The sequence below is a fragment of the Eublepharis macularius genome, chromosome 19 (assembly GCF_028583425.1).
Source record: "Eublepharis macularius isolate TG4126 chromosome 19, MPM_Emac_v1.0, whole genome shotgun sequence".
Lineage (NCBI taxonomy): Eukaryota > Metazoa > Chordata > Lepidosauria > Squamata > Eublepharidae > Eublepharis > Eublepharis macularius.
In genome coordinates, this window is record NC_072808.1 from 24,778,168 (window position 1) to 24,805,279 (window position 27,112).

Sequence of the window (27,112 nt, forward strand, 5' to 3'; positions counted from 1 at the left end):
TTCCGGAGCGTGAGGTGAGGACTGCAACTCCCAGCATGCTTTGTGGCGCGTCCTGGTGAGAGAGCAGGGGCGTGGCTGTACTGCTCTTCTTTGAAGGCTCCCGGACTACCAGTCCCGTCGTACAAGGCGCGGAAGTATTGGAACTACATTTCCCATCGCGCTCTGCGGAAGGTCTCGTGACTGAGAGCCTGGCCGTGCTCCGCTCAGAGGGAGAGGTGAGTACTGGTGCCTCCCTCTCTCCTCGCCCGCTGCTTGCCTTGGGCGGCCTTCCGCTTCCTTTTTAACTTTAAAAATTCTTTCCCCCAAACTGGCCTTCCAGAGCTGGCGCCCCCCGCCCCTGTCCTTATAGGCGCCAGTGCTATGCAGGGGCTTCTCCTTCCTCTGCCTTCCATAAGGTCTTAAGCACCCGGTGGTGGGCAGTGCCCTCAAGTCACAGCTGACTTATGGCGACCCCTAGTGGTGTTTTGATGGCAGAGGCTAACATAGGTGGTTTGCCATTGCTTGCCTCTGCAGCCCTCGTCTTCCTTGGAGGACTCCCATCCAAGTATTAACCAAGGCCGACCCTGCTTAGCTTCTGAGATCTGATGAGGTCATGCTCTCCTGGACTCTAAATGAAATCCTGCCCTCAAGTCACAAGAGACTTATGGCGACCCCTGGTGGGGTTTTCATGGCAAGAGACTAACAGAGGTGTTTTGCCATTGCCTGCCTCTGTAAGCACCCTGTAGGGTCGAGCATGTTGGAATTGGAAGTGTTTGGCACAGCTGAGGAACCCCTTGAAGAGTAGAGACTCTTGGATCTGTCGTCGCTGTATTGCAAGGGGGTTGGGGGTGGCTGGTGCAGCTTGCAATTGGGAAGCTGTTCAAATCTGGGTGGATTTGCAGTGCGTTGAGATGGGGTAGGTTTCAGACGGGTAGCTGTGTAGGGCTGCAGTGAAAGAGCAAGGGTTGAGTTCAGCAGCTCCTTAAAGACCAGCCAGATTTGCAGGGTATGAGCTTGCGAGAGTCAAAGCTCCCATAGATTCATAGGGCTGAAAGGGACACCCAGAGTCATCGAGTCCAACCCCCAGCACAATGCAGGAAATGCACAACTACTCCCCCCCACACACATACACACTCCCAGTGACCCTTGCTCCATGCCCAAAAGACGGCAAAACGCCATCAGGATCCCCAGCCAAACTGGCCTGGGGAAAATTGCTTCCTGACCCCAAAGTGGCGATCGGCATTACCCTGGGCATGTAAGAAGGGGCCACGAGCTCTGATGTAACCCTTCCCTCTCATGATCTGCCTTCATCAGATACGAGTAGACATGGAGATCTCTGACTCTTTATATCCCATTCGGAAGGGAGGGGGTTGCAGAGAAGGGAGTCAGGATGCAAAGTTGCAATGCAAAATGTAATCGGCTTGATTTGAGCAGGGGGAGAAAATGCAGAAAATTAGGATCTGTGGCTAGTGACAGAAGAATCCTGTATCAGTTTTGGGGCATCCGTTGTTCTGAACTTGTAAACAAACTCAATTTCCACAATCAGGCTTCGTAATCTTCTTCCCGTGAAGTTTCTTTACTTTAGGACTGCCACTCTTAGATCAGCAATGGAATGTCCTGGAAGATCAGAATGTCTTCCCGCTGGCCCACTTATTCTTTTGTGTGGGACTGATCCGTCTGCTTATTTATGTATTTTAATTTATTTAAATTGTTTTTATTCTGTCATTCAGACCCCAAGTGGCTTACAAAAATTAAAATGGATTTAAAACAGACAAATCACAGATTGGCCTAAATGAACAGAGAAATGAGCTTCCTTTGAAATCTATGGCTTTCAAACCAAAGACTGGAAAACCACCTCGAACAGGCACTGGGTCTGCATTGCCTGTCCTGGTTCTTCCTGGGTCTTGATGCTCCCTGGCCAGCAGAACCGCCCGCAGTTGGGGCAGAGGTGGGCAAGTAGCACCAAAAGCTGGAAGGATGGAAGCTGCCAAGCTGGCTGCCTTGTCCACAGCATAGGCACTGGTTGGTTTACATCTTTGGTGTGGCTTGATGTGTGATTGTGAGCTGCAGTGTTGCACTCTAAACATGCTTGGGGGAACTCTGTTTTGATTTCTCAAACTGGAGCTTAATGCTAATCATTAAGGGGTGGAGGCCTGCTCTGATTCAAGGAATTTTGCTGCTGCATGTAAAATACATCCATTCACTTCTGCATCCCCGGCTGCTGCTGCTGCTGCTGGTTGGGGCCCGGCCAAGCCTTTGTGGTCTTGCCTCCAGGGCTTGGCTTGGACCCAGCTGGCAGCAGCAGGGGATGCAGCCTCCTCCTGTGCTGCTGGTGCTTCCTCTCTTAATTAGCTTACGGATTCCCTGCCACAAGATGCAGTGGTGGACATGGCTTGCAAAGAAAATGGGAAGGATTTGGGAAGGACGAGTCTGTTTGTGGCCATTAGCCATAATGGCCTTATGTGAAGAAGCAGTGCACTTCCGAATATAAGTTGCTGAGAGAGAAAACGGGAGGCCCTAAGGTGAAGTGCTTTTATAAAAGATGGAACCCAATAGCCAATCTTGCAAAATAAATAGAAAGAAGAGACAAGTCTTGATTTGACGACTGCAGGCAGGGTCAAGGGGTGGCGGTGGTTTGGTGCTACCCTGGGGCCCAGAGAACTAGTGTGTCTGGAGTTGGGGGTGGGGGGGTGGGATTGCAATATGTCCGTTCTAATCAAATGAGGGGGGATCTGGAGGAAATATTTTGGGGATCCTCAACTTTGAGAGCTTCTGAAGGAAGCCTTCCTGGGCCTTTGTGTGACTTGAATTCCCGGCTTTGTTACAACTTTCCTGCCTCTCTTTTGTAGGGATCCTTATCTCCCTCGATGTCCCAACATCATGGAGGAGGTGGACAAGATCCTCATACGTTCTCTTCGCCTCTCTGGGACGTAAGGCCCTCTTTGTTGTGTGTGTGTGTGTGTGTGTGTGTGATTGATTGCTTCTTCACGAGTGGGGAGTGGAAGGTGAGGGCATTGTGCTGTAGTGCAGATAGGAGGCGGTCCAGAACAGCGCCCTGCAAACTTGACTGGCGGGACAGGGTTGACCGCTGGAGGTTAGGCGCTGACCTGGACCTGGAGCACAAAAATTCGGTGCTGATAGCTAGAAGTGCAGAATATTTGAACTGCCCCCAGCTTTTAAAAAGCAAATGCCACGATGCAGGGAAGGGGCTGCGTTTGCCCACACCCTTAAGCCAAGCTTTTTGCCTCCTGTGCCAGACAATGACCGAATGGGAGCAACACGCCTGTGGTTGTTGCCGTGTTATGCCAGAACTCCACTTTTGTTCAGAGGTATCCAGCTTGCTGGCTGAGACCAAGCTTTAGCTCCAGTCTGCCATTTCTCTCTTTCCCAAGGATACGAAGGAGCAAGAACCTTCTTCATGTCCAGGGACTCTGTGGGTGGGCTACAGCAGGGTTACTTATGGGGGCCTCTTTGGTGTGAGCTCACTTCCCACACTGGACTGAACTTATTAAAAGTTCTCCACAGCTCAGAACCAGCTAGCTCTTTCCTATTTACAAAGATAGGATTTCAGGCGGGCCTGAAATCTACCTGGTTGTCGTTTATAATTAAAGTCTCATTTAAACCTTTTTCTAGTGTTAGGCTGGCAGAAAATGGCAAATAGTTTGAAAATGAAATGTCCGTTCATTTTCTATTTGTATCGCGAGGTTATATATCGCCAAATTCCATTAAATAGACTAGAGAGTTATTGATTCTGTCCCTATTTTGGTCGTTTTGTGCTGGTCTTTATTGTGGCTGACTGATAGTGCTGGCCTCCGATCATCTGTGGGGGCCGACTTTCTTCCTCGAGGTAGGATCCCACTCCCGCCTAATTACAGAACAAGCTATCAATATCTCTCTTTTCAGCTGTGAGGGAAATGACACCCTAACGGCCACATCCTCATGTGGAGGAGCTCTGGCCTGTGTGTCTGGCTCGCACTGAGGTAGTGACCCTGAATCTGTGCTTTCCCCCTTCACAGTGGACACTTGCGCTCACGTGACCGAGCATTCTTCGATACAAAAAGAATTCCTGAAAAGCCAGATGGGACACCTATTTACTGACTGATTTACTTCATTTATACCCCACCCAGTGGGGACCCAAAGCAGCTGATGTCATTCTCCTCTCTTCCTTTTTATCCTTGCAGCGACAACCCTGTGAGGAAGGTTAGGCTGAGAGAGAGGGACTAGCCCAAGGTTACGCAGCAAACTTGCATAGCAGAGAGGGGATTCAAACCTGGGTCTCCTAGATCCTAGTCCAGCATACAAATACTTCTTCCCTGCATGTCGGCAGAAATGGCAGTGCTGGGGAGTGAGCTGAGCAGACGGCCGGCGGGGAGCGTCTGGTGTCTAATGCCCTCTCCCTCTCCCCCAGGGACATCCCCGACGAAGTGCAGAGCGTCCGGGAATTCACCACTGAGCTGATCGTCGAGGCCGTGGTGCGATGCCTCCAGGTCATTAACCCTTCCGTGGGTGCAGGCCTTAGCCACATCCTTCCTCCCGGGATGTCTGCTCGCTTCCGGATAGGCATAAGCCTGGCGCAGGCCTGCCAGGTAAGTACTGCTAGTCCTGAATGCCACGGATGGAATTAGGCTCTTGCCTGTAGACATCCATGCTGTGATGAAGTAATCTCCAAGATGCCTCCTGGGCTTGCGTTGTACCAACTGGGCCCAAGCAAAGCCCCTACAGCTTGCTGCAGCAGCTCGCTTAATCCCAATGGCTGTGGTGTGAGCCCAGGGGGGATTTCAGTCGCCTCCTGGGCTGCTGGTGGTCTCTAGGGCTGAGCCTTTGCAAGGCATTGGTGGTCTCTGGGGCTCTCCTACCGTCCTGGTAATCCACCTGCATAAAGAGATAAGAAGAGGAATACAGTATTGGTTCCATTTGACTACGACATCGTTCTTACCTGCAGTTTGCTGTTGAAGAATCTCTTAGATGGTGATTGGGGATCTATATTCACCTCAAACTGTGTGTGGATAATGGCAGTTCCACCTTCAGGAAGGTTTCTGTGCTCTTTAAAGAAGAATATACGCTGATTAAGAGGACTCAAAAAAGTATTGCGAGACTTCCTTAAAGGGACGTGATCGATAACGATTTTGCTACCTATTCTTGAACTTGGGTTTTGTAAATAAGGTGTTAAGTACACTTTGACATTGAGCATGTTACAATAATTAAGGAGAAATTTCATACGTTTTGTCTAAATTGTTTATTTTCTGCAGTGCAAGTGCTGCTGTTGGGATAGTTGGCTGAAGAACCAGCAGGAATTGCCTGGTTCTTAATCTGGAAGCTTTCAGGGATAAAAAAAACCTGAAACAGTTTGATTCTAGAAAATTTTCTGCAGATTTGTATAGACCTTTGGTTGAAGATGAAGGCGTGCACTTTGTGACACGTCTTTTGCTAGCAGTTTTTTACTGAGTTTTTAAGGCTGACTTTTTTTTTTAAAAAAATGCATTTTCTGATACCATTGGCACATTTATTGTAAAGCACTTGGGATTTCAGTGAAAAGGCAGGATATAAATAGCATTTCGGGAGAAGAGTTCAACCTCACCTAGTGCCAAATCTGCAGGCTTTCTACATGCGTGGGAATGGGGAGGGCATTCCAGATGTGCCGGGCCCTCATTCCTGGGCTTTGTCCACCTGACCCCCCCCCCCCCCCGCAACGTGCGTGCACACGTCTCAGCTCACCTGTGTCTTTCCCCTCATCCAGGACTTGGGGTACCAAGGGGAGGTCGGCTACCAGACCTTCTTGTACAGCAGCGAGCCTGAAATCCGACGCCTTCTCCTCTTCCTTGTGGAGAAGCTCCCGCGTGATGCATCAGAGGATGCTGCCCAGCCTGTGGGTATGGAGGAAGCCGGGAACAAGCCGCTTGGGGTCAGGGTTTGGGGGCTGCGTTTCAAGTGGTGGTAACCTCAAAAATGCTGTGCCTCTGCAGGCAAATCAACAGCGCTTCACAGAGCCATTGCTACCACCATCAAGGAACAGCTGGCCGTCCCCTGGGTGCCCCCTACCTGCCGTACCCCCCGCCTGCAGCTGTTACAGGTGTGTTTCCTCCCCAGTTCTCTGACCAGGTTAATGACACCACCTACCTTTGCCCTGGACGTTGAAAGCAAAGTGCTGCTGTGTTTTGATTTCTTAGCATCGGCTTTCTTTTTTTAAAAAAAAGTTTCTACCCCTCATAACTATTGAGAAATCCCCACCCCCACCACACACACACAAGAAATGCAGGAATTGGCTGTCAAAGGAACGGATGAATTTGGGTCTTTAGGAGCATCCGAGGTCTACTCGTGTCCCCAAGCCACTTTTTCTTCTCTTGACTATCACTTGCTGCTACACTTACTCAGCAGATCCACACTACTCAGAAACAGGTCCACGTTGGCTTGTTTATTTTAAGAAAAGAACTTCCTTCCTTTACCACGTTGCCGAATATATCATAGGTTGAGGAATTAGCTCTCCCTGCTCCATGCTAACTTATCATCTGTGAGCAACAAAGCAAGGCAGAGTATAAATATTTTAAGAAAATTTATTATTATTTATTTTATTAATTTATTATTTATTATATTTATATCCTGCCCTCCCCGCAAGCGGGCTGAGGGTGAGTCACAACAGAAGATAAAATATACCAGATAAAATCATGATCAGTTAACACAGCTTTCTAATAAAACACCTGCTCACCATATAAAAACCATTTAACGTCTGACAGAAGTGGAGGTGCGGCTTAGCCGTGCGTGGTCGCTCATATATGGGGGGTAGATGGTCAATACCCCCTACAGACATAGAGGAGACCGGGAGAGAGGCTCTTTTGGTGGAAACCCTGATGGCCTCAACCATACACCTGGCGGAACATCTCCGTCTTACAGGCCTGCTTGAAGGAGACAAGATCTTGGCGGGCCCGGGTGTCCTCAGACAGAGAGTTACACCAGGGACCGAAAAGGCCCTGGCCCTGGTTGAGGCCAGTCGAGCCTCCCTGGGGCCAGGGACCACCAGTAGGTGCTTACTGGTTGATCTCAGCACCCTCCGGAGAGTATATGGGAAGAGATGGTCCCTCAGGTATGCTGGTCCCAGTCTCTTCACGAATCCCGCTCTTCTGTCCTTTCAGAAACTGTTTGTGCTGCTCGTGGTTTTTTTCAAACGAGCAAAGGCCTTCTCAGACTTTTTCCCCTTCACCTTTGCTAGGGTTCGTGCCTCCTGAAGCAATTCCAGGCTCGGCCCTTGGTCCTGCCTCGGGAGTCAGACCCGTCCATTGGGAAGATGCCCCCAGGTGAGTTCTACCCTGCAGAAAACTCAGATGCTGAGAAACCACTGAATTGCTGTTGGGATTCTGTGTGTCTTGTAGATTTCTAGCATTGCAGCTAGGAGGAAAAGCACAACTGTGATGGTAGCACAGAGTGTACTTAGATCTTCTAATCCCTGGACTTTTTATTATTACATTTTTGCTTTTTTTTTTTAAAAAAGAGTAGTTTTAGGTCCATATGCCTATAAAAATAAACGGGCTACGTTTTAACTTCCTGCTTAGTGGCCCCAGAAGATCTGGATGCGACTGGCTGCACTCAGCAGACGGGATTTCTTTCCTCAGCAGTCTTCCTGGCCGTGCCTAGTGTGTGTGTGTCCCCACCCCGTGCATACTGCATTTCCCAAATACACACCCTGCTCATGTTTTGCCATGAGCTTTGGCCATTTCCCCCCAGTGATTGCCAGTCATTGATTTTTAAATAACAAATAAAACCATGATTTCTGATATTGCAAAAAAATAGATAAATGAATCCCAAGTTGGAGAAAGCAAACTTCTGGGGAAACGGGAGGTCACAGATGTGGAGAAGCTACTTGCTGCCCATGTACGCTATAGGTCAGCTCTTCTGACCTGTGTCCTTGGTCCCATCCTAGTTAGCACTAAAGGTGGCCTGTGAACTCTTGGGTTAAATTTGGGGTGAGTATGGTAGTTCCAACAGCCTTCTGCCTACCTGATTTTTCTGTCTATGTTTGGAATCTCCTGTGAGAATGCGTCTCTCTCGTAGGAAGCAAGGCAGTAGCAGCTTCCAACTTCCTGAGATGCCCGAGTGCATTTGTTGGGAGAATCCATACTATTAACATTCTAAGTAACAATGTTTGAAGTACTCATTGATTAAAGAAAAAGAAAAAATCTCTTGAAATACCAGGAAATCTGCTAAACAAGAGGACCTGTGCGACTCACAGGGAGGGGAATCCCATCCAGCCTCCCCAACCACCTGCCAGACAGTCTATCTGTTTATCAAGAGAATCGCTCATGTTTGCTTTCCTAGCGCCCCTCACTGGATCCGTTGCTGACGGGTGAATGGTAGGGGCATAGGCTCCCCCTCGCTTGCGCACCCACCCACCTCCAGCTCTGCCACCTCACCAGTGGTTTCTGCCAGCAGGGGAGAGGATGGTGGGGGGTACTTGAGACCCACCCTTCTCCTTGCTGATGTGTCCGTATCCAGCTCTGCTCCCTCAGTGGCAGTTTTGGCAAGGAGGGGAGCGGTGCAGCTGTGGTGCCCGCTTATAGCTGTCTGCACAAACACAGACAACTGCTCTCTGTTTTTAAGGGTTTTTTTGCCCCCCTGCCCTTTCTAAGATTTCAAATTTTTCTGCAAACCTGAAGGAGTCCCTCAGTTTTGGAGAAAAAGAAATCTCTCTTCTGTCATCATGGTCCCAATCTGCAGTTTTAAGTATCTGCATATTTGGCCACATTGAGAATTAGATATATTGATGGAGAAAATACCCCGTAATGATAGACTTAGAACAGAGATGCTAAATGAGATCTTGGCTTAAAACAGCAAGTGTGGTTAATAAAGAGCAACAGTACTATTGAAAGCCACACAGAGCAATGAAAGAGAGTGTAGAGATTGGTTGTGAACTTGCTGGCAATATTGCCAAGAAATGTAAGAAAGAAAGAAAAATGATTAAACTCACAAAAAGTGATGTTCCTGGTGTGAGACAGGTTGTTGTGCTTGATATACGCAGTAGGCAGAAATCTGAAGAAATATTCAAAATTCCTCTTTTTCCTCACTGAAAATGTCTTCTTTGGTTTACCACTTTGGAGGAAACCTTAAAAAAGGGAAAGAGTTGGTAAAAAGTTTGCAATCCGTCTTTTCACCAGTTTTGGTTCCCCAAAGCAGCAAACAACCCAAACTCTGTTTAAAATAAAGATTAAATATTTAAAATAATTAAACATACAAATCAGAGTTAGAGAGGGAACATCAAACAGAACAAAAAGAGTCTTCTGATGGCAAAAGACTGTGATGGATGGAGACAGATAAATTTCTTTGGGGACGTTTGTCATTTGTATAGTTGAAAACGTCACAGTGCTCAAAATACGTCCTTGTAAATTTGCGTAATTTATTGCAGGTTGCAGTTTCTGATTGCGGAATGAAAATTCTTCTGTGCGATTTGAAAAGGCTGGGGTGGGGGGATTATGACCCCGGTGTCCAGATCGTCTGTCTGAAAACCACCACGGTTGCTGGAACTGGGAGGGAGTCCGTGTGGGTCTTGCTAGCCTTGCCCTCTTCTTGTCTCCCCAGAGAGGAAAGAGTTCTTTGTCCAGTTCCTGCCCCCCGTGTCAGCCCAGCTGTCCCGACCGGCATGTTTTGCACCATCCCTGCTGGAGCAGAACATGGCTGACCTATGCACGGATCAAGACTGGGAGAACGAATGGAAGAATCAAGGCCTCGGATCACGCATGACTCCTGAGGTGCGCACACAAGGACGAAAGTCTAATTAGTCTGGCGCAGTAGATGGTGGTGAGATGGCGGTGACAGATTCATGTCGCGTTGACCTTTATGTTGCTGCTTTTTACAGCTATTACTGTTCTTTCCCTTGTTGCTGATTTGGGGGTGGGCCACATTAAGGCGCTGTGACAACAGTGGCTTGCCAGACTCAGCTGAATGCATGAGCTGGCGGGCTTGATGGCTCAGTCTGGTTGCTCCCAGGACCGTGTAAATGATCGCTCTGCCTAGCTGTGCTTTATCTTCCCTCCTGCCTCCCCATTCCTTTCTGAGTTTGGCTGTGAGAGGAGAAACTAGGTCTGGAGGGTTCAGAGTGCCTTCGTTGAAGAGCTGTTGGTGGGTCATGGTTGGTGCAGGGTCATTGAGAAGGAGCGTTGGGGAGAGCTGGAAGGAGAGACTCTGGGAGGCTGAACGTCAGATTTGGGTTTGTCTTGGCCACAGAGCCCAGGAAGCACAGCCTGCTGCTCGGTAATGCTGTATGTTGATAAATGCTGGACCTGAGCCCCAGGCCAGCTGATGGGAAATACATGGGAGGAGGAAAGTAGCATGGAATTTCTTTGCCCAGAGGGTCCTGAAAGTTAGTGAGTTTAGAAGTGGGTCCTGCTTCAACTTGCTGCTGTGCTCTCCTAGATACCTGGATTCCCCTGGCTAGGCTTGGGTAAGCCCAGGGCTTTTTTTCAGCTGGAACGCAGAGGAACGGAGTTCTGGAACCTCTTGAAAATGGTCACATGGGCTGGTGGCCCCGCCCCCTGATCTCCAGACAGAGGGGAGTTGAGATGGCCCTCCATGCATGGCAGTCTCCCCTCTGTCTGGAGATCAGGGGGCGGGGCCACCAGCCCATGTGACCATTTTCGCCGAGGGCGATTTAAACTTTTAAAAACTCCCCCCTTGTTCCAGCTGACCCAAAGTGACATCATTGTGCGGTCCTGGGAATGTACGCACACTTTGTGGATGTGCTTGTGGTACCAGGGGCCCCACCTCCCTCCAGAAGTTGCCCCCTATGCTGGCAACCCACTGAGTTCCACCACCTCTTTCCCCAGTAAGCCATTTTCAGTCCCCCACTCTGAGTACAGAGAGAGAGAGAGAGAGAGAGAGAGACTGACTTTTGGCCTCGGTCGAGTGGCGTAGAATCTTGGTCTGTCAGGTTCCTGTGCTTAGGCATTCTCCACCCCCTTCCCCTCTCTCCCCAGGGTAAGCGGAGAGTTTCTCCTGTCTTTTCCCCATTTACCTTTGCCTGCCTTTCCAGGAGTACCGCCAGTGGAAGCACCAGCGGCTGCAGCATCGCCTTCTCGACCAGCTGCGCCAAGCAGCCCCTCAGGCTGGGCCTGCCCCACAGGGAGGAACAGCCCGTGATCTGACTCAGTTCCTGGGCACTTTTGGCGCTGGGCAAGAACGCATGGGGGCTCTGGACAAAGGGTCCCGCTTTACCCACACTCAGCACTTGGCCTTTAAGCAGGTATGAGGAAGGAGGGGTGGGCATAGAATTTGGGGCTAAGGTGAAATTGCATACAGCCCTTCTGCAGAGGTGGAGTTGCCAGAAAAGATCTTTGGAAAAAGCTAATTTATCTAGGCTGTCTCTGCTCAAACTCCACTGCCAAACAGAGCAGTTCCTGACTGAACACTTGTTCCAACATAAAAAAGGAGTTCAAAAGACCTGTTTTTAAAATACTTGTCTACAAAAATGTACACATGTATTTGCACAACGCTCATCAAAATTCTCTCCACTCCTTGCCCATTCCATTTTTTTCTCCTCCTGACCCTTTTCTTGCACACAGAGACGAAGAGAACAATTATAATAACCAGTGCAAAGAAAAAGAAGAAAATAACAAAAGGAAGAATGAGAGCTCTCTTCTATAAGATTCAGGAAATCAAAGGCAAATCCGAACTCCGGACAAGGATGTTGAAAGATCCGCATGGGATCTGTTCTGGACAAAATAAAGAAAAGATGGGAAACGATACCTCGAAGGACTATACGGAAGAGATGAAAGGATGACAGATTCCTTCAAAGGAGGATATTTTGATGATGAATCTGAAATTTTAAAAAGTAGAATGAAAGCTGCACTCAACGCTGTTGGGAGAAACAAATCACCAGGATTAGATCCGATATTAGTAAAGCTCTTTCAAGCTACAAAAACTGTCCAACAAATTTGACAAGAATATGTCAACAGATATGGAAGACAAAACAGTGGCCCACGGGCTGCAAATGCTCTGTCTACATTCCAGTTACAAAAAAAGACATGCCAAATATTGCAGCAATTATCGGATCATTGCATTAATTACCTATGCAAGCAAAGTGATGCTCAAAATTCTACAGCAAAGACTCTTACTGTACATGGAATGAGAAATGCCAGAAGCTCAAGTAGAGTTCAGAAAAGGAAGAGGCGCTAGAGAGCATATTGCAAATTTAAAATGGTTAATGGAGCGCACCAGAGAATTTCAGAATGAAATCAGCCTGTGTTTTATAGATTACAGCTAAGCTTTCAGCTGTGTGGATCATGAAAAGCACTGCATGGTGTTGAAAGAAATGGGTGCGTCACCACATCTGATTGTGTTAATATGCAACCTCTGTACACCAGACAAGAGGGTACTGTTAGGACAGAATATGGGGGAAACAGAATGGTTTCAGATTGACAAAAGTGTCAGACGAGCATGTATATTATCTCTCGATCTATTCAACCTATATGCCGAACATATCATAAGGAAAGCTGGATTAGATTTAGATGGTGGAATGAAAATAGGAGGAAGGAATATTAAAAATTTGAGATATATAGATGACGCCACATTACTGGCAGAAAATAGTCAAGACTTGAAATGACAACTGGTTAAGGGAGAAAGCGCCAAAGCAGGACTACAGCTGAACATCAAGAAGACAAAAGTAATGACTACCGAGGAATTACACAATTTAAAGGCTGACAATGAAGAAACTGAAAATGTTAAAGACGTGCTATTCCTTGGCTCAGTCATCAACCAAAAGGGAGACTGCAACCAAGAAATTAGAAGGAGATTGTGAAAGTTGGAAGGGCTGCCGCAAAGGAACTAGAAAAGATCCTCAAGGATAAGAATGTGTAATTGGGAACCAAGATCAAGATAATTCATACTGTGGTATTCCCTGTTATTATGTATAGATGTAAATGTTGGACAGGGGAGAAAAGCCACCAGGAAGAAACTTGGTTCAATTGAAATGTCGTGCTGAAGGAGAGTATTACAGATTTCATGGACCGCCAAAAAGACAAATAAGTGGGTTCTAGATCAAGTCAAGCCTGAATTCTCCCTAGAAGGTAAAAAGGCAAAACTGAGGTTATCGGTCACATCATGAGAAGATAAGGCTCACTGGAAAAGACAGCAATTCTAGGAATAATTGAAGGCAGTAAGAAAAGAACACAAAAAATTAAATGGGTTTACTCAGTAAAGGAAGCCACAGCCTGCAGTTTGCAAGACCTTAGCAAGGCCGTCAGTGTTTTGGAATGTTTTGGTGAACATTCACTCGCTGTAAGTCAGAAGCAATTTGACAGCACATAACACGCACACAAACACACAATGCCTTTTCTGTTTTTCTGCCATTTCATAGACATTCTTCACTTTAAAAACGTATAGTAGCTCCTTTTTTTCCTATGGCATCCTGTAACTAGACATTTCTAACCTTGGATCTTGACAGAGTTCATAGTCAAAACGAAATGGCATCTTTTAGCTACATGGGATTGGAAATAAAATCTCCAAAGTCACTCTGTTCTTCAGAAGGCAAAAATGAACAGAGCCAAAAGTTGTTCAGAAGTTGCTGGGTTCGCATGTATCCCTTGCAGTGGGGAGAAAGGGAAGAGAACTCATTGGGGGGCAGAGTTTGGGATGTTCTGCTGTTGAATACCTGGTTTGTGGATATTTCTTGGGGGTGCGTGGGGAGAGGTGTAAACAAAAACATGGATCTACGTTAACTCTCTGTTTTCTCAATAGGAGGCTGAACCCACAGCCCAGATACACACGCTGCCAGTCTCCCGGACATCAGAAGAGGTAAGCGATTCCCTCAAAGTCCTCAAACAGTGCCTGACCCTCCCCCAATGTGTTTACAACTGCGTATGCCCACCATACTCAAAATGCTACAGATTCATCTCTGAATACAACAGGTTTGCACTTATGTTCATCGAGTGGTCTTCTGTGCAGGCAGACATGGGAACTGCGCATGCCAGCCTGCGCATGCACATTTCAGTGTAGGACTGGACAGAAGACACAACGATGAACATTTAGTTCTCTCAAAATTCTCGATTTCCACATTTAGCTTACAAAATTTGAGGGTCTGTAACTTGCACACAGTTGTGATTTCTACTCAGAGTGCGCCTCTAATGCTTTTAAATTCACAAAAATCAGACAGTGTTTTGTGTTTTAAGCAAGTTTATGGCTCTCTGGAGAGGAGGCTGATAATATAAGCAGCTTTTGCTCAGTTCTTCAGGCCTCGCAAGACTCAAGACTTTCAGTGTGAATCCTTACGGTATCTACATCTTGTTAGACCCCTTTTTGAGGTCGAGATCTGCAGTCCTTCCAGGCTCTCTGAAAATTGTGTTGTGTTGCCTTGCATGGATAACTTTTCCAGCCTGAGCTGCTGCTGCTATTGCAGCTTTGGGAAACGATGCCGTTCTGCCACCACCCGCACCTCGCCTCCGTGAGCCCCTGGGGCCATTGCCCTTGTTGGCTGCAGCTGCTTGGCAGATCCCCAAGGAAGGAGGAATGCCCTGGAGGGGCCTTTTTGCAGCACGGCCCCATCCTTCCCTTCCTGGTGCAGCTTTGCATGAGCCTAGAAAGGCCCCCTGTCTTTCCCAGTTCTGACCTGGTCATGGGACACAAACCTGCTCCGGAGATGGTTGTTGTGGGTTTTCCGGCCTGTATTGCCGTGGTCTTGGCATTGTAGTTCCTGACGTTTCGCCAGCAGCTGTGGCTGGCATCTTCAGAGGTGTAGCACCAAAAGACAGAGATCTCTGAGTGTCACAGTCCACAGACCACGGCAATACAGCCCGAAAAACCCACAACAACCATCGTTCTCCGGCCGTGAAAGCCTTCGACAATACATCTGCTCCGGAGAGCCCTACCGGGACAGACTTCCTTCTTTGGTCAGCCTGTGCCAGGGAACTGGAAGGGGAGCCAACGGGAGCTTCACCACGCCATGGAAGTGAGCAGGGGGAGCTTGAAGTGGTGCCTTTTTCCAAGCCAGCAGCCCTTTGGGCTGGAAAAAGACACCCTGCAAGGCACAAAACCTTCAGTGAAAGAGAGCAGTAGCCTGTTGTATTGTGACTTTGTCCCAAGTTCCCTGCTACCTTCTGGCTTAGTGCAGAGCACTGAAAACTGACCTGAATGGCCTTGCCTTACTTCTGAAAGTGTGTTGTTGAGTTGGGGGTGGGGGGGAGCAGCAACAGTTTTGCAATTTGAGGTATAGGGTATAGGCTGCCCTTTGCTGCCTGAACCTGTCTCATAGTAAGTTTGAGAGGCTTCCCTTATATTTATGTAGATATTTCTACCCTGCTATTCTCTCTCAAAGGATTTTTGAGGTTGTAACAGGGCATAAGGGCAGAGCAAACTCTAAGCTAAGGCATGCCAGCTCTAGCTCTTTTAGGGTTTTGTGGGCTACAACCAGCACCTTGAATTGTGCCCGCGAGGAACCAGCCATTTCTGAGCTGGAGCCTGCTCTCTTCAGCTTACCCTCCTCACCCCATCCCCCTGCCGGTTAGAAGAGTAATAATTCACTCACTGAAAACATTAGTCTCTGCCCTTCTCTTCTTCACACTGTGCATGAATCTCAGCTTCTTCTTAAAACTTGTGATAAAAAGGCCAAGCGATCCACAGAACCCAAGAATGCTCAACACTGGCCTCTGTACGGTAAGCTGCCTTCACCTACACGCCTGTGCTTTCAGTGGCATAATACAGGCTTGGCTGAGGATTTTTTGAAGGAGAGGTTTCAAGGTCCTTTGATGGCAGTTTCTGAGAACCTCACCTGATCCTCTGATTTTATGTTTTTCACCTATCTCTCCCTCCCCCCCCCCCCCCGCTCCCCAAAACCCCTCCAGGAATTACAGGAAAGACAAGCAGCTGAAGTGGAGATCTTGGAAAGTGAACTGGGCCGCCTAGTGGGGCAAATTGAGGAGATTGAGGGCCAGCTGGCCACACTGGGGCTGACTCTCACACAGGTGAGAAGGTGGGGGGGGCAGCCCACTGGGCATCGCAGGGAACTTTTTTTTTTTTTTTATTTTTTAATTTTTTTATTTTTCATAACTACAAAACACTACACCAGACTATCACAAGGAAAGGGAAGAGGGAAGGGACAAAGGGGAGTGGAAAAAGAAAAAGGGGGGGGAATGAACTACAAACACTAAACACTACACTTCAATGTTTCCCTTCATACTGTCATAATACAAAAATAGCTCCATAGAATAATGATGGAGTGGTTAATCATACAGAGAATAAACATTTCAAATTCTGATTAAACTTTCCTCCCCCTTCTGGGTCCCGGACGCAATTCTCTCTGTGCAACTGCTGTTGCAATGCTCTCCTCCTCCCCCCCCCTCCGGCTCCTCCTTTTCTTCGTTCTTGGTGCAGCAGAGTTCTGGGTTTTTATTCTCAAAATCCTTTAGTTGATCTTCTGATAATATCTTATAGGCCTGATCTTTATATCTGAACCATATTCCTTCCGGGAATAACCATTTGTACTTTATTCCATGGTCCCTCAGAAGAGCTGCAAACTTTTTATATTTAAAACGCCGTTTCCGGACTAGAAATGGAACGTCCTTCAAAATCTTGACTTTCAAACCCATAAAGTCCAAATCCGCATTGTATGAGTTATATAGGATGGTGTCCCGAATCTTTTTAGTTGAAAAGTCAATAATGATCTCACGAGGCAACTGTCGCTTTGTTGCATATTTTGAAGAAGCCCGACGGACCTCCAAAATGGCGCTTTTAACCTCTTCTTTAGTCGTCCTCGCGGGTGTCGCCAGTAATTCCGAGACCAAATCCCACAGATCCTCATTTTCCTCCTCTTTCACGTTTTGGAGACGCAAAATTGTCTGCGTTCGTTCCACTTGTAGCCCGATCAGTTGGTTCTCCACCAACTTCAGCTCCTTTTTTGTAGCCTTCACAAGTGACGCACTTTCCAGAGCAGACTTTTCTGCCCCCCCCGCTGCTGCCTTAATGGTTTTCACCTCGCTTTCAATTAAGCCCACCCTTTGATCAGTTTCGTTCAGCTTGTCAACAAAGGGTTTTATGGCTTCCACCACCGCCCTGCGCACCAATTCTTCGAGCGACTCCCCTTTCTGCAAGGTGGCCGAGATTGACTTACCGAGAGCGGGACTTTGCTTCTTTGCTGCCATTTTGGGGGGGGGGGGGCGCCAACAAAATTCTGGAACTCCACGAAGGGGAAGAGCGAGTCTTCTTCAGATCAACCTCTCCTTCACAAACGCTTGTAGAACAGAAGGGATTCGCTTGTTTACAGGCTTCCGCCTGTTTCTTTTACTTGCCGTTTCTCGTTGCCCGGCGGCACTCGAGGCGCCGCGCACATCTGCCGGCCTCCATAGGGACAAACGGGCAATTCCCTCCCCGCATTGATTTCGGGGAGTTCTTCCCGCCGCGTCCCGGACCCTGGCTCCCTCCCTGGGAGTCCTGGGGGCTAATCCTTGCAGATCAGCCGCCCGGTCAGGGTGCCCGGTCGTTTCCTCCCGGACCAGCCGAGAGGAGCGTCCGGCATGGCTGAGAAAACGAAACCGAATCCGGCATCGCAGGGAACTTCACCCTCCCGAAGGAAAAAGCGCCTCTGGTGCCCTCTACAGGTTGTCACGTGGAAGCTCAGGAGGAGCATTTTCTTCAGTCTCGGCTAGATACTGCATGCCCTAATATGTTTATTTAAACCTTTTTTTAAAAAACTTTTGCAAGTATAGCTACCTGGATTGCTTGCTCCGAGAGGGGGGAGAGAGGCTTTAACCCTTCCCTTCCCTGCTGCTGGAGGGGAAACTGCTGCTCTCCCTGTTGGGGGTCAGCTTACCAGGATCAGTATTGCCCCCCCCAGTAGCAGCTCAGGGATGGCTTTTTCTGGGAAGAAGACAGCAGGGGAACAAAGAGCTTCAGTTCCCCTCTGTCCTCATGTCGTTCTCCTGCTTGATAAAGCCATCCTGATGGCTAAATTTGTGAATACACACACGCGCTTGCAAGCCCTCAGACTTTGTTTTCCTCCCAGAAGAATGGAGGGAGGGATGACTTATTCTGGGCACCTCTGAGGAGGGCGTGTGATCATCATGAATGGAAATAGTGGGGGAGATCTGGGAGCCCAGGTCCCCAAGCCACGGGGAAACGGTCTCCCAGAAGCCTCCTGGAGCGGGACCTCCATTTTACTGCAGCCGCCTGCACAGTGGACTTCCCTTATGGATGTTGGGTAATGAGGGTGCCGTTTGGATGCACCCTGAGGGCTTCTCTGGTCACCCCCAGGTGGAGGGAGAGGTGCGGCAGCGGCAGCTGGGTGTGACCGAGCTGGAGCAGACCTTGCGTGTGAAGGGCCGTACCGTGGAGCTGCTGCCTGATGCCGAGAACAATATGGCGAAGCTGCAGGTGCCTGGGGGAGTGGCTCGGAAGCTGGCCTCAGAAGGGGGCAACTGTGTTGGGAATCTTGGTATGAAGGGGTGAGGGGGGTGGAGCGAGGGTCTCATACATGATGGCTAGGTGGAAGCCACTTTGAAAACTGCGTTTGGGGCAAACAGTTTGGGGCAAACAGAGATGGGGACAGATGGGCGAGGCAGGGGATATGGAGAAGGGCCTGAGCTGACAGAGCAACGCCCCAAGTCACATTCGAGATGAGCTTTTGTTAAAGAAACTTCCTTCTCAACCTTGAATGTCCTCCAGTGACATCACTTAGCAGATCTGTGACCCTGGAGCCAAGGAACTGGCGATGCTAACTTTTGGGAGTAGAGGTTGATGCTGAAACTATACCCAAGAGTTCCCAAGCGGTCTCCCCAGATCTGCCCAGCTTCCACAAGCTTGCTGCCTTGTTCCTTCCCGCCATATCCTGGGCGCATAGTCCTCCAGAGATGATAAGAAACAGGTTCAGCCCATGTGGATGCGCGTGACACGCCTTGTGCTCTTTCCTTTGCCACCCCCCAAGAAGACAGGAGAACAGAATGTAGCAAATACCTGGAATTCAAAGGGGCGCAGCACAGGCTGGAATCTTGATATCCTTTGCCTTCCTTAGGTTGTGGTTGAGAGCAGCGCACAACGGATCATCCAGCTGGCTGCCCAGTGGGAGAAGCACCGAGTGCCACTAATCCAGGAATTTCGGGAGCTCAAAGCCCTGCATGACTCCAAGGAGGTGATGCCCACGGGCAGGACACTGGGAGGAAGTCCTTGAGGTTGTGGGCCGAAAAGCGGTGACGCTTCCTTTGTTCCTTCTTGCAGCTGGAATCGTCGCAGCGCCTGTTGGAGATCAGGGAACTGCACGAGCGGATCCGATCAGCTGCTGACGAGGCCAAGCGCAAAGACGATCTCTATAAACAGTTGGTTAGTGGCTCGAAGTGGGAGGCTCATGTGGAACGGCAATCTTTCATTAAAGGCTGAGCATGTTACTCGCGTAGCCTTTTTTTTTTAAATCCTCAGACGATGCAGTTTAATCCCTAATGCTGCTCTGAGAATAGAGGAAGATGTGGACTGAGGGATATCAAAAGCCCTTTTTGTGTCTCTGTTGTTGTTTGGGATCTCTGTTCCAAGAGCCCAGTTTCTCCTTTCCTTTTTACTAGTTCCCCAGTGTTTGTAGTCACACTACCTAAGATATACGCTTACTGAGTTACAGACACTTTCACGTATGCTGAGCAATGCACTTTCAATCCACTTTCAGTGCACTTTGCAACTGGATTTTACGATGTGAAATGGCAAAATCCGCTTGCAAACGGTCACTGAAGTGGATTGGAAGTGCATTACTCAGTGTGTGAGAAAGCTGCAGGAATTTGAGTTTCAAAAACCAGACGATTAACTTGGTTGAATAATATAATCCGATTGCACCTGCTTGCTCCAAAGTTGGAAAACGTTTAATTTTGAGGACTCCAGAAACACAGGTGTTTGTGGTTTGCTTATAAGTTCTCATTCAGCCAGTGTCGTGGCTCTGTTTCTCAATGAGGTGGTGAACCAGGCTCAGGACCAGCTCAAAAGAAGTTCGGCTGTCCTTGACCGGAGCCAGGGCCTTTTCTGCCCTGGCTCCGACATGGTGGAACTCTCTGCCAAATCACATCTGTGCCCTGTGAGAGACCCAGTGTGGTTCCATAGAGCTTGCAAGGCAGAGATGCTCTGCTGAGCCTTTGGTTGAGGACTGCGATGGATACCATCCCACTGGCCCTCCCTCTCTCTCTTGCCCCTCCTGTTTGTTGTGGGGTAATGATAAACTTTGGAATCGAAAGTATGGTCGCCATTCTGAGACTGTTTTAATCATGGATCATGTAAATTGGTTTTTGTTTATGAATGTTTTTAATCATTATGTTGTTCGCCGCCCTGAGCCGTGCATATTCAGGGGTAGGGCAGTCTATAAACTGAAATGATAAATAAATATAAACCTGTATCCAGGGTAGGGCTTAGCCAATAGGCATCAGGGCCAGGTGCCCCAGGACTGTGCCGGGAGAGGCCTTGACCATCCACGGCCCCACCCCCATCTAAGGGGGAGGTGTAAGAAGAGCAGGCTCCTGCTGCCACTCGTGCCCGCCTTGTCTAGGGCTTGGGCAATAGGCTTATCGTGGGTGTAGCACCCACCTGTCTCTCATGGGGTGAGGACCACTCCTTGCTTGGCCCTAGGGGGCAGAGGTTCTGGGCCCCATCCTGGTGGTTAGCCCAGGGCCCCAGAGTCTCCAAGACTACCCTGCCTGTGTCTTGGCTGTACCTATTCAGGCTGTGGAGGGGTCATCTGTCTGGCTTCTCCTTCCAACAGAATATAATCCCCCTTCCCCATTTTCTGCGCGCAGGGAAACGGAGGAGCATTCAGCCCTGTGAGTTCCTCCTGCAGCCTGAAGTGGTATAGCCCTAGCTCAGGGATTCCACCCTGGTGGAAACGAGGCCTTCAAGTTCTTCAGCACAGCAGGCTGCAGCACAGAGAATACTTCAGGGCTACGTGGCATCCTGGGGCCTTTGCACATCTGTCTTTTCCCTTCTCATGCATGTTTGCACTCCTCCTGCAGCTCTTGGAGCTGGAATCCCTCCCCAAAGACGTCTCTCGCTCTGCCTACACTCAGCGCATCCTGGAGATCGTCAGCAACATCTGTAAGCAGAAAGAGGAGATCACCAAGGTAAAAAAATCCCTCCTGGGGAGGCTCTCTTTCAAGCCTCGGTTTCTCCTGATACTGATGGCAAAGGTCTTTTGTGCACAGTAAACATTCACATGGAACACGTCTGTTGCTGGACTATACCACTTCAGAGTGTGTGTGGGGGAAATAAAATGTTTGGCTGCTTCCTCCCCATGAAAAACAGAGGCTGCACCTGCACTTTATAGTAATGCCACATTAGCTCCATATCCAGCTTTTGCTCGCCTCCTGGGTTAACCTGCATAAGTTAATCTCCAGTCACAAATGAGCCCACTTGGGCACGTGAAGCTGCCTTGTGCTGAATGAGCCCCCCTTGGCCCATCAGGGTTCGCTCTGCCTACTCAGACGGGCAGAGGCCCTGCAGGGCCTCCAGTAGAAGGTCTTCCTCATCACCTGCCAACTATTTTTGACTGGAGATGAAGTCCCACAGTGGCACAATATCCAGCAATGTGTGGATGCAGCCCCCCCCAACCCCTTTGTGGGCCCCTGTGCCGCCTGCCAGGCCCACGTAGCCCTCCGCCATCTTGCCGGGGCCATCGGGAGTCCTTCCTAAGGCTCAGATTTGGAGAGGGGAGGGGGCTATGTAACCGATATCCAATATCCTCCTCTTAACCGCTGCATAGTGACACTGTGCATTCGTTTGTTCTCGCTCTCTCTCGCTCTCAGCTCAGCTCAGCTGTCTCGCAACCTCCCTGGAAGGACTCCCTTTGTAGCCCCCGCTCTGTCCCTCCCCCTGCTGGGGCAGCCGGTCTGCCTTCCCCTCTTCCCACCTTGTTGGCAAGGGCCTGTGTGATAGGCTGCTGGCCTGTCGGGCCCTTTCTGCCAGCCGGCCCTCCATCCCACGGCCAGTGGCTCCCTTGTGTGCCCTGTGCTCCTCTCTTGGTTCCACCCCCCCCCTCGACCCCACCGTCCAACCTGGTTGCGCCCGGCCAGGTGGCATCTGTGGCGACTTGGCCCGGTTCTCCTCACCACCTGCTGTTGTCTGGGTGTGCAAGGCCCCAGGAGGCTTTGTGGGCTCTCTGTCAGGGTGGGCGGTTGTCGGGGCCTCCTGGCTTGCCTCCCCCGGCTTCCCTCCCTCTTGGGGCTCGGGGGATGATGGCCGCTGCGCTCAAGGGGCCCGTGGGTACTCCTTGGCCACCTGCAAGGCAGCTGCGTGGGGTGGGGTCGGCGGCAAGGCCTCTCTGCCTCTCCGCAGCAGCTGCAGCTGCCATGCCTCTGGAGGACGTGGGGAGCCCCCAGCCTCCTGAAGTCTCGGCTCACTCGCCTGTCCCTGGGCTGAGCCCTCGGAGGCCGGTAAGTGGGCCTGTGGCAGGCTGGGGGCGGGGTGGCTGGGCGGCATGGGGGGGAGCTTCCCCCAATTTCTCTCCCTGCTGGGAAATCGGCAACCCCGTGCCTATACCTTGTAAGCGTGTGAAGGCAGAGGTTTTCTCACGGCTGTGACTTTGGAAATCTCTTGACGTGAAGGAGCAGGACAAGCGTTTGATCCCTGTGGCCTACGTGTGCTGTGGTACACAGGTAGATTCGTTGGCCGAGGCTGCTGAGTGTGTAACCTGCACCTGAGGAAAATTCCTCCTCAAGTGATTTGGGGCAGGTGACGACCGCCTCTCGGGATGACTGGCAGTAGCATCGTGGATCAGTACCACACCAAGCTTTCACTCTGGCTTCAGACATAATACTTTTCACTCATGGCAGTTAGTGGCTTTTGATCAACATCAAGTACTGAAGTGCACACCTGTGTTAATCAGCCCTTTGCTATTGACAAAAAAAATGTTTTAAAAAACAGAATTTGACAAGAAGGAGCATTTCTTCCGTTTCCCACTAGATGGCAGAGTGCGGTTTCCTACTTTGCAGCCCCACCCAAGCCACAGGAAGCAAGAGAAATGCCCTCTGGACCACATCTTGCCATAGAGATGGAGAAAAGGCTAGAGAGACAGCCACTGCAGTCTTTAATGGCGCTCGCTCCCTTATGCGCCGCCTGTCTCAATTGCCCTACTTCTTGGATTCTCCCCTGATAGGCTTGACTAGTCCTCAGGACAGCCAGCTCAAGGGGTGTATGGATAGGCTTTCCAGTTGCCAGGCCTGGTGGTGGGCTTGCCTCTCCCCCACCTGGGGTGGGAGAGCATCTGCCCTCACCTGCTGCACCCCAGTCCTGCTTGTCTGGCCGGTGAGAGGGAAGGCACAGGGGTGGGGAGAACCGCATGCACGCGCTCACATGCTCTCCCATTGCACCGGCGACGAGGAATCCTGGTATGTGCTGAAGCTGAGCCTCCTAAGAGGCAGTTTTCACTCGGCTCCTCTTCAGCGTGCACCAGGATTCCTTCATCGCACTGGAAAATGACATCATTTTCTGGCGTGACGGGGAGTGTGGGAGGTGAGTACTCCACTGTGCCCTGCACCCCAGCCCCCTGCATTCCTGGTTTGGCCTTTGGTACTCCCGGCAGCCCTGTCTGGTGGGGAATTCCCTGCCCTGAGGCCCAGTCCTGTGCTCTTGCGGAGCTGGAGAAAAAGTAGCCGCCATAGCAATGGTCTAGCAATGTTCCCTAGTTTCTATGGTCTTTACCATACAGATTAGGGGAAATTCCTTGAGCATCATCTGCCTGGTGGCCCAGATATATGGGTCTGATGAAGAGGAACTAGTACTACTAGAAAGAGGCTACTCGCTGCTGGCTGCTGCCATGGTTACCAGGGCAATGGAACATTAGTGTGCACTCCCTCGCTGTTATGAAGCCATGCAACCTTGGGCCCAGGATCTGATTCAGTGTGGGGCAGTTTCAGGTGTTAGTGGTTACAAAGTTAGGGGCTCCTGGGCAAAAGATGGGGTGTCAAGGGCAAGCACATTGGCTTGGGTGTCAGCCCTTGTGAAGTCGCTACTAGAGAGGGGCAAGAACCGGGAAAATGGCATTTCGTTGCGGTTTGTTGCGTTTCACAAACCACGGACTGGCACGAAACTGGTTCATGAACCCCAAAAAAATGACCCAGTTCGTGATGAACTTTGGTTCATGTTTCGGTTTGTGCCCGTCTCTAGTCACTACTGTTGATCTTTACCACCATATGTGGACCCCCACGTCTTGAAGGTGGAACAAGCTGTATTAACTTGAGGGTTGTGTTATTTGTGTCTTTGTAAGCAGGAGTCTTTCAGAAGCTTTTTACTGATCTCAGAGCTTGTGGCAACTTTTTGCAGCAGTGTGACTAAATTGTTTCTTCTGTTCATGTAGCTTTTAAGTTCCCTTTATTTCCTCTGCCCTCTCCAGATCCTGTCCGACACCAAGGAGCTCCAGAAGGAGATCAACGGCCTGACTGGCAAGCTGGACCGGACCTTTGCTGTCACGGATGAGCTGATTTTTAAGGTGGGCGCCTGCGGGGCTGGAATTGGCAGCAGGGGTGGGGGGAGAGCAGTGCTGCATGTGGGTGGCCACACTTCCCCACCCGTTCCTTCCGTGTTTCCTTCTGCAGGATGCCAAACGAGATGAGGCCGTGAGAAAAGCATACAAGTACTTGGCAGCCTTGCATGAGGTGAGCAGCTTCCGGAGGCAGGGATGTGTCGCTCGGTGGGGTGTGCAGGTGTGTTGTGTGTTGTGTGCCCCGGGCCTTCCTGGCTGACTGTGACGTTTGCTTTTCTCCCTAGAGCTGCAGTCAGCTGATCCAGACAATCGAGGACACGGGCACCATCCTGCGGGAGATCCGGGACCTGGAGGAACAGGTGAGGCTGAGCGGAGTGAGGTACGGGAGCACGGCCCTGTGACTGCCAGATTTTTACGGGCAGGGCTGCCTCGGGCAGAAGGAATTCTGTGCCAGACGCCAGTGCCGGGACATCTCTCTGAAATGAAAATGTACCTCTGCTGCTGCACTGGCCCCTCATACGTGGGTGTCAGAAGAATGTGAGCTCTGCACAAACACTTTGTTATAATGAGGGAGGGCCGTGCTGCCTAGAACCCTTTTTGTGCCCTCCAACTGATATTAGAACCCACATTCAATATCCAAAGGATCTTGGGTTTTTTTACTTTTTAAAGCGAGTCACTGCTGTTTATGGTTGCATGCAGCTGAGAAATCGTCACTGACCTGCCCTAACTATTCCCCATGATAAATGGGAAAAATAAAGTGTTTAAGCGTAAGGTATACACAGCCCTGTTCGCGCTTTGGGCTTCAAGCTCCATCTGCTTTGCTTCTGGGGCAGAGTTCATGTGATGGGCCCTAGTTTGGGGGCTACAACCCTGGCTGTAGTATGCCTTTAAGTTCTCCACCCACCGTTTGTCTTTGGCCTGTATTGGCCTCCTCATAGCAGAGGTAGAATCCCAGTTGTGGTTGCGTGTGTCCTGCTCTAGATTGGGGGGAAAGACTTCTCTGTCTTCTGGGTTTGGTGTTGAACTGGGGCTTTGGGAACAGCCGGCACAGACCAGCTCTCATCTTTACAGCCAGTCTTAGGTTCATTACAAAAGTCCGGCCAAGGAAACCCAAATCTTTCATAAATGATGACTTGGTGAAGTATACAGGCCGTGGTGGTGGTGGAAAGTGCGGTTAAGTTGAGCATCCCTGGGTCCTCTTTGGCAGCCTCCCATCCACTGACAAAGCACAGCTGACCCTGCTTAACGTCTGAGATCTGTGGGTAACCCAGTTTAGCAGCAGAATGTCAGTCACAGCCCTGTTGCTACTGGAGTTGCGGGAAAGTGAACTTTCTGCGTGGTGCAATCTCTGCTATGCTGAGCTGTGGTTCCTCCCGAAGTAATTGTTCAGAGTTAATACAAAAGATAAGCACCAAGGTGGGTGGGTGTTTTAATACCATCTGCTTTAGCAGTCAAACTCGGTTCAAGAGTGGAAGTGGCACAAGCCTGGCCTTGTAAAAATGAAGACGTGACCAGCACATGTGCCCAGTGGCAGAGGAGGAACTGGACTGGCACAATCTTGGCAGGGATTTGCTGGAGCACTGGGGCGGGTTTGGGGGTCTCTGGAGACATACATCCAAAATGCCGTAGAGACACCCTTCCCAGTAGCTGCTACAAACCTCTGCAGGAGATCCTACTTCTGTCTGAAACCCTCGACCTTTTTTGGTTGGCATTCTTTTTCTTTCACCATTTTCATCAAATGCTGGGGTCTTTTTTCAGACCTGAAATCGACCATTTAACCCCGTAGCTGCAATGGGGAGGCCCCCACTTAATTTGTGTGTAGTAATTTCTCTTCCTTCCTTCCCTTTTAATCGCTTAAAAACAAGCCCAAAAGGGGGGAGTTCTGTGATGCTGCTGCTCTGACCCTCTTAAGGTGGATATGAATCACGTGAGGCCAATAATCAAATGGGCGTTATAAGCATCTGAATCACTTGGCCTTTTGTCGTGTCCGGAACATATTTCATGCGGTCTCTGTTGTGGTTTGCCGGGGGCCTGTCAGCCTCTTTCTTTCAGAGTCCGGCAGGCAGGGAAAACGGGAGACTGCACCATCCCTCGCTGGGCTATGTTGTGTAGGGCTGCTGGGGGCTACATTGGCCTTGGCAGATCACAGCTGTGCAGGCCTGCTTTGAGCCTGAGTGGAAAGTCAGCCCATCTGCTTTCTCGCAGAGCAGAAACTTTAAAAGCCTGCCTTCCCACCCCCTGCCCTTTCTCCTTTCTAGATTGAGAGTGAAACCAGCAAGAAAACCCTGAACAACCTGGAGAAGATCCTCAACGACTACCGGGCTCTGAAGCAGGAGAACACGGCGCTGCTGGGCCGTGCCCGGGAGACATGAAGAGCTCCACCCTGCAGCCAGCCCCATTGCCTGGGGGCTTTTCCCATTCAGACTCTGCGGTGCCTCTAGCCTGACAGGGTGTGGGCTTGTGAACAGCCTAGGAACCCAGCCAAAGCACAGCACGTTTTGCAGAGTAACGGACCCCTGAGATTGTCCTTCTGCCATAGATTGTATTTTGAAGGAGCCCAGAGACGAGGAGGCAAGGAGTGGTTTCGCTGCTTATTATTTGAAGTTAAACATCTGTTTCGTACCCCCCCCCCCCCGAATAAACTCACCCCCCTTTTTTTGCAGAGTATTTGTGCTGATCTGAATGGTGCGTGGTCGCTTTAGGATGCATGTGGTTTCTCCAAATCTGATC

At 49.9% G+C, this 27,112-nt stretch overlaps 1 protein-coding gene across 2 annotated transcripts; it reads left to right on the forward strand.

The window, feature by feature from the left end:
* The first annotated feature begins 188 nt into the window (after positions 1–188).
* CCDC22 (coiled-coil domain containing 22) lies at positions 189–27,106 on the forward strand. Of its 2 annotated transcripts, XM_055003130.1 has the most exons (19): positions 198–215; positions 1,710–2,001; positions 2,829–2,909; positions 4,388–4,565; positions 5,717–5,849; positions 5,943–6,049; positions 7,184–7,268; positions 9,544–9,713; positions 10,994–11,203; positions 13,696–13,752; positions 15,795–15,914; positions 18,199–18,318; positions 18,956–19,072; positions 19,159–19,260; positions 20,919–21,026; positions 24,293–24,388; positions 24,495–24,554; positions 24,667–24,741; positions 26,641–27,106. In XM_055003130.1, exons 3-19 carry the CDS (start codon positions 2,860–2,862, stop codon positions 26,752–26,754), a joined length of 1,902 nt encoding a protein of 633 aa, XP_054859105.1. In that variant the 5' UTR covers positions 198–215; positions 1,710–2,001; positions 2,829–2,859; the 3' UTR covers positions 26,755–27,106. The 2 variants fall into 2 exon arrangements, with proteins under 2 accessions (XP_054859104.1, XP_054859105.1); XM_055003129.1 differs by lacking the exon at positions 1,710–2,001 and having other exon boundaries at positions 189–215.
* Positions 27,107–27,112: the final 6 nt, after the last annotated feature.

What these genes read in the sequence shown, in the direction of transcription:
- CCDC22 (XM_055003129.1), top strand. Translation starts at nt 2,860, where the DNA reads ATGGAGGAGGTGGACAAGATCCTCATACGTTCTCTTCGCCTCTCTGGG. An exon ending in GCCTGGCGCAGGCCTGCCAG is followed by an intron (nt 4,566 to 5,716) that starts GTAAGTACTGCT and finishes CCCCTCATCCAG; the next exon opens with GACTTGGGGTACCAAGGGGA. An exon ending in TGGGGCTGACTCTCACACAG is followed by an intron (nt 15,915 to 18,198) that starts GTGAGAAGGTGG and finishes GGTCACCCCCAG; the next exon opens with GTGGAGGGAGAGGTGCGGCA.